The 6756-nt window shown below is 47.8% G+C and overlaps 1 protein-coding gene across 1 annotated transcript; it reads left to right on the top strand.

Annotated features, from left to right (window-relative positions):
- The first annotated feature begins 3655 nt into the window (after positions 1-3655).
- On the top strand, positions 3656-6066 carry LOC125548125 (putative polygalacturonase At1g80170). Its single transcript, XM_048711803.2, has 8 exons — positions 3656-3882; positions 4009-4140; positions 4242-4391; positions 4640-4847; positions 4961-5042; positions 5181-5292; positions 5465-5578; positions 5674-6066. The coding sequence occupies exons 1-8, from the start codon at positions 3838-3840 to the stop codon at positions 5905-5907; spliced, it is 1077 nt and encodes a 358-aa protein (XP_048567760.1). The 5' UTR covers positions 3656-3837; the 3' UTR covers positions 5908-6066.
- Positions 6067-6756: the final 690 nt, after the last annotated feature.

Genomic DNA, 6756 nt, shown 5'->3' with positions numbered 1-6756 from the left:
CGGCCAAAGGATATAGTCCGGCTGTCCGGACACCCCCTAATCCAGGACTCCCTCAAGGGGTATATATAGCCTCCACACAAAATCTAGCCATTACACACAAATCACCAAACTCGGTGGGACCGAATTATAAAATTCGGTCAGACCGATTTAGTTCAAAATGTGAACGTTAGGATTTTCGGTGGGACCGACATGTCAACTCGGTGGGACCGACTCCATTAGGGTTAGGGCATAACATAATCTCGGTGAGACCGATTACCCAAACTCGGTGGGACCGATTTTGGTAATAGACAAACAGAGAGCTGGTCAGGCAAACTCGATGGGACCGATTCGCTCATCTCGGTTAGACCGAAACGTTACGAAGGGGAAACAGAGAGTTTGCATTGCAATCTCGGTGGGACCGATCGCTCATCTCGGTTGGACCGAAACGTTACAAAGGGAAATAGGGAGGTTGCAATTCCATCTCGGTGAGACCGAGATCCCTATCGGTGAGACCGAATTGACTAGGGGTTTGTGGCAGTGGCTATGTCAAGTGAACTGGGTGGCGCCGGATAGAAGATTTCGGTGGGGCCGAGTTTGACTTTTGGTTTGGGACATATGTGGATATGAGAAAGTAGTTGAGGGTTTTTGGAGCATATCACTAAGCATTTTGAGCAAGTAACTCATTAAGCAACTCCTCACCCCATTTTAATAGTATTGGCTTTTCCTATGGACTCAATGTGATCTTGGATCACTAAAAGTAAAATGTAGAGTCTTGTGCTTTGAGCTTGAGCCAATCTTTTGTTCTTAGCGTTTTGAGGGGTCCACTTTCTAATCCATGCCATGCCAATCATTGAGCTTTTCTGAAATATTTATCTTGAAATAGTATTAGCTCAATGAGCTATATGTTGTTAGGAATTACCAAAACCACCCAGGGATAGTTGCACTTTCACCTGGTCCTCGAGGCACTATGTGAGGCTCTCGCAGCCGAAGAGTTGACCATGCTACGAATAGTAGTGGACATGGATGATGTCACCCTCAACAAAAGACCCAAGTCTACATCTTTCAAACCTGTTGATGAAACCGTCAAGTTCCAAGTACATCCGACGGACCCCAATAAGACATCAACCATTGGAACCCAACTCAACCCGGAGGTTGGTACGTCTCCGTCGTATCTATAATTTTTTATTGTTTCATGCCAATATTACACAACTTCCACATATTTTTGGCAACACTTTATATGATTTATTGTACTAACCTATTGATCCAGTGACCAGTGACAGTTCCTATTTTTTGCATGTTTTTTGTTTCGCGGAATATCCATATCGAACGAAGTCCAAACGCGATAAAAAATTTCGGAGAATTATTTTAGAATATATGTGATTCTTGGGACTTGGAATCAACGCAAACGGGGCCCACGGCCCCCACAAGAAACCAAGGCGCGCCCTGGTGGGTTGTGCGCTCCTCGAATGTCGGTTGGGTCTCTACTTCGGGCGCAATGAAGCTTATATCCGGAAAAAATCATGTTAAAATTTCAGTGCAATCAGAGTTACGGATCTTCCGGAATATAAGAAACGGTTTACGGCCAGATCTGGGGAACGCGAAACAGAAGAGAATAGGGAGGGAGATCCAATCTCGGAGGGGCTCCCGGCCCTCCCCTCCCCTCCGCCGCCATGGAGGCCATGGACCAGAGGGGGAACTCTCCTCCCATCTGGAGGGAAGGCCAAGGACGAAGAAGGATGGAGGCTCTCTTCCCCTCTCTCCCGGTGGCGCCGGAGTGCTGCCAGGGCAAGGATCGTGACAACGATCTACATCAACAATCTTGATACCGTCAACACCAACTCTCTCCCTCTCTATGCAGCAGTGTAACCTCCCTTCTCCCCACTGTAATCTCTACTTAAACATGATGCTCAACTCCATATATTATTTTCCAAAATGATATTTGGCTATCATATGATGCTTGAGTAGATTCGTTTTGTCCAATGGGTTAATCGTGATCTTGGTTGGTATGAGTGTATAATTTATTTATGGTGTTATCCTACGGTGCCCTTTGTGTCGTGCAAACGGAGGGATCCTTGCTGTAGGGTGTTGCAATATGTTTATGATTCGCTTATGGTGGGTGGCATGAGTGACAGAAGCACATACCCGAGTAAGTGGATTGTTGCGTATGGGAGTAAAGAGGACTTGATACTTAATGCTATGGTTGAGTTTTACGACCTTAATAATCTTTAGTAGTTGCGGATGCTTGCTAGAGTTCTAATCATACGTCCATATGATCCAAGTAGAGAAAATATGTTAGCTCATGCCCCTCCCTCATGTAAAATTGCATGAATGATTACCGGTCTAATTATCGATTACCTAGGGACAAATGACTTTCTTGGTGACTAAAGCTATCCATTTTTACTACCTTACAATTTATCCGTAGTTTTATTCTTGCAAATTACTCATAGTTTTATTCTTACAAAATAGTTTTATACTTGTTTTAGGTAAAGCAAACGTCTTGTATCGGTGGTCGATAAAACTTGAGGGAATATTTGTTTTACCTTTAGCTCCTCGTTGGATTCGACACTCTTATTTATCGAAGAAGACTACAAACGATCTCCTATACTTGTGGGTTATCAAGATATTTTTCTGGCGCCGTTGCCGGGAGCAATAGCGTGGGGTGAATATTCTCGTGTGTGCTTGTTCGTTTTATCACTAAATAGTTTTTATTTTATATTCTAAATTGTTCTCTATCTTTAGCTATGGATATGAAACGCGAAATGAAATTAGCTCCGGCAGATAATAGGATGATTCATCTCGTGAAAAATTTTGTTAATTCGAGATAAATCATTAAATGATGCGCCGATCGTTTTTTAAAAAAGTACGACACTATTTTCGCTGACACACACACACGTGAGCCATCACGACTCGCCAGAAACGTTGCCGGTCAGTGTGTCTGCGGAGCATTCATTGGTAAGCGTGAAAAATAATACACGCGATATTCTGCCTTAAAAAATTACACGCGATATTCTGAAAATATTCGAATGTACGTTTAGATGCTGCAAGATCTTAGCTGCCCGGCCCGCGCCATCCAAGCCGTCCATCTCGCGATTGCACGGCCCAGAGCCGCGCTCACGTGCATGCATGCATTCGCCCGATCCCTCACCGCAGCAACGATATCCTCTGTATCTTGCTCCCCAAGGGGCTAAATTCGCGACACGGCCGCGATTGCATTCTGTAAATGGCGCGCATGCATGCAGCAGCTGTGCGAGGTAACCGCATGGCATTTTGGGGCTCGCGCACAGCTACATCTCCTCTTCCAAACCCGGAAAGGGCAGACGGCCGCGATCTCCTGCACTGATCCAATGAATTTCAATGCGAGATCTAAATACATGGAGATTTTGGATTTCCACGGCTTTTATTGGTACGACAAACGAGAGAGATTTGGTTTCAATTTCCCCCATTTGCTGCTGCTACGCCTGCGCTCGCGCGCGTATAAATTGATGCACAGACGACTGGCCGTATCGTCAGTACGACTACGACGGTGCTAGCATCCCCATTCGGCCAGTTCTTCTTCGACCGATCGATTCAGCTGCTGATCGTAGTGGCAGCGTGGGTGGTCATCATGGTATGCGCGTCGGCTCTGCTCTGCCATTGCTCACCAGCTCGATCGAAAAGTAGATTTTCGTTCTAATCATCTATATGTTGCTTTGCCTGACGCACGGATCTTGAACATGGCAGAGGGTTGCAGCAGCAGGACGCACTTCCTTGTTCCTCGTCCTGCCGCTGCTGCTGCTTCTTGTGGTATCGGCCACAGTTCGATCCGCGGCGGCGGCGGCGACCAAGGTGTGGAAAGGGGAAGGGACTCGATACAGCGTCATGGCTTTCCATGCCGCCGGGGACGGCGAGACGGATGATTCCAAGGTATAACAACAACAACGTAGCCTCGACCTACATATGATTCTCAACCTTCATGCTTCTTGGTCATTGCCGGTCAGTTCAGATCTTCCTGACCCACTCATCTGCATCCTCCGTCTTCGTGACCGACAGGCGTTCGAGGAGACATGGGAATCTGCGTGCAGGGACAGCGGCGGGGCGAACGTCTACGTCCCTGCAGGAAGGACCTTCCTGCTGCGCGACGCCACTTTCAACGGGCCCTGCAAGTCGCCCATCACCATGCAGGTAACCAACACCTACCTTCTACCGACGATTTGACCGTACTCTTATCGAAGTACAGTATAGTCGCCGACGGTATAAACCGAGGATGGAGTGCCGCTCTGCAGGTGGACGGGGACATCGTGGCGCCAAGCACCCTCTGGCAGCTAAGATCGTCAAGCGTGCTGACCTTCCACGAGGTGGACAACCTGACGGTGGACGGCAGCGGTCAGATCGACGGCCGGGGCGCCCCATGGTGGGATTGCCACAACCACAAGGTAACAACAACCCACACAAACATAGCCGTTGCTTCTTCAATCCATCTTCACGCATTGTCCACAATCTGATCAGCTGCCCCTCTCGTCTCTGACAGAAATGCAGTGTCCGGCCAATGGTAAGCACACACGCAACGCCTCTTCCAGCTGCCGAACCAAAAATACCCATTTCAGTTTAGACTTTAGACAGACATGTCTGCACGTACGCACGCGAAAACTAATTCAGGTGCATGTAATTGTAACGAACCCAGCTGGTGTCATTCTCGTTCTGCAACGGCCTGCGGGTGACCAACATACGTCTCAAGGACAGCGCCCTCAAGCACATCAGCGTGTACAGGTGCAGCCAGGCGCTGGTACACAACGTCTCCATCTCCGCGCCCGGCGACAGCCCCAACACGGACGGGATCACCATTGGGGCCTCCCACCATGTCCGCGTCTCCTCTTCCTCCATCCAGTCCGGTACAGTAACAGCTAGCCCTTGATAAAATCCTTTGCTTCATGTGTGTTGCACTTTGACGTCAAGTGTGTGTGCATTGTAATACTCCTGACATACATTGGACGAGTGCTCGCAGGTGATGATTGCGTGTCGATTATAACGGGAACCACCGATGTGAACGTCACCGACATCACGTGTGGGCCCGGTCATGGTATCAGGTACAGATGCACAACCATGCATGCATATATATATGCAGGTCTTACTGACCAAGTGCATAAGGGCTGATGAACTTCTCTAGTGATTGGTAGCATACATTAACCTAAGCAGCTTCTTCCTTTTGTTATCTTGTCATGTAGTGTGGGAAGCCTTGGAGGTGCTGGTGAAGGCCCAGCGATGGTGGAGAGGATTACAGTATCCAACTGCAAATTCTTCAATACGACCAACGGCGTCAGGATCAAATCGTGGCAGGTAACACTGAAGCAGCATCCACATGCCTTCTCTATGTTGTGCATGTGTGTGCCTCGCATCAGTTCAAAGATAGATATCAACTGATGGTGTGTGTGTGTGTGTGTGTGTGTGTGTGTGTGTGTATATACCACTGTTAATTCCCCTGATAACATATGTGATGTTATGAATGCAGGGAGGGCAAGGCAAAGCGAGCGGATTCATTTTCAGGGACCTCAACATGACTGAAGTCCAACATCCTATCGACATCGACCAGTTCTACTGCCCGCATGGAAACTGTCCAGAACGGGTAAGGAAACCTACTCAACTCAGTCACCAACACATTGACCGCTCCATCTTCAGGGCAATTGGTTGAGACTGAAACTATATTGGTTGCCTTTGCAGCAAGGTGGTGTGGCCATAACCGACGCGAGGTTCATCAACATCCATGGGACGTCCTCCGAGCGAGAGGCTATCAAGATCATGTGCAGCAATAGCGTGCCATGCCACGACATCTATCTCGATAATGTCGACCTATCCTGGTGTAGGCACACTGCCCCACCAAAAGCCAAGGTTATGAATGCCCATGGGAGCGTCGCGGGCACGGTGAAGCCACAAGTACGGTTCTTGGGACGTTGATCCCCAGTGCTCTTCGTTGTGAACATAGACAGAGGAGTAGTGCAAAAATTCTTACCTTAGGTGAGCGCCATGTAAGGTCAGGGTAGTAGTGTTAAAATTGGATTGGCTGTAAGGATGGTAGTTATGGCCGACTACACATACACACAAGTTGTAGGCATCAAGCACAATGTATGTTGTTCAAAGTTATGGATGTCCAACTCTTATTGATCTAGTGATTGTGGACATGCCTGAAGTCCCGATAGCTCCACCAATCATATTGGGTAGATCATCTATAAGAACTATTAAAAGCTATATATAATCAATGTTCATGAGGAAAATATAAGATTTAGTCTTCCCTCACGGAAGCCCTTATGCCTTGTACAATGCAAGGTGCTTAGGAAGTACCTAGAGAAATAAACCGTTTTTTTAAAAGCACCGTGCTTATATGTAAAGGATAGAGAATTAATTAGGTACCCCTTCTGTAGAGATAAGCACTATTGCTTGAGAAAAACTCAGCCTATTTTACTAAGCATCTCTCTAGACACCATGAGTTGTTCAAAGCCTTGGAGCATCTCAAATCGATCCCCTAAAAAGCTAAAGAGGAGTAAAATTTCACTTTTACTTCTCTAACCTGCACCTAACCGATCCCGAGGAGTAACAATTATCCTCCTTGGACGTCCAGACTTTTAAATATACTCGGCCGTCCACCCACGGAGTAAAAAACGTTCCTCTCCCCCTTGGCCACACCCTCCCCACCCTGCATCGCATCCACTCTGGCGTCGCCCTACATGCCTCCGCCGTCCACCACGAGCCATCGACGACTCCCCATAGCACCTTCCGCGCTCCTCCCCCACCTCGATTCAGTCGGTT

The sequence above is a fragment of the Triticum urartu genome, chromosome 3A (genome assembly GCF_056163025.1).
Source record: "Triticum urartu cultivar PI428250 chromosome 3A, HENAU_Tu73, whole genome shotgun sequence".
Taxonomy (NCBI): domain Eukaryota; kingdom Viridiplantae; phylum Streptophyta; class Magnoliopsida; order Poales; family Poaceae; genus Triticum; species Triticum urartu.
Note: the sequence above shows the minus strand (reverse complement) of the source record. Positions and strands in the feature narration are given on the sequence as shown.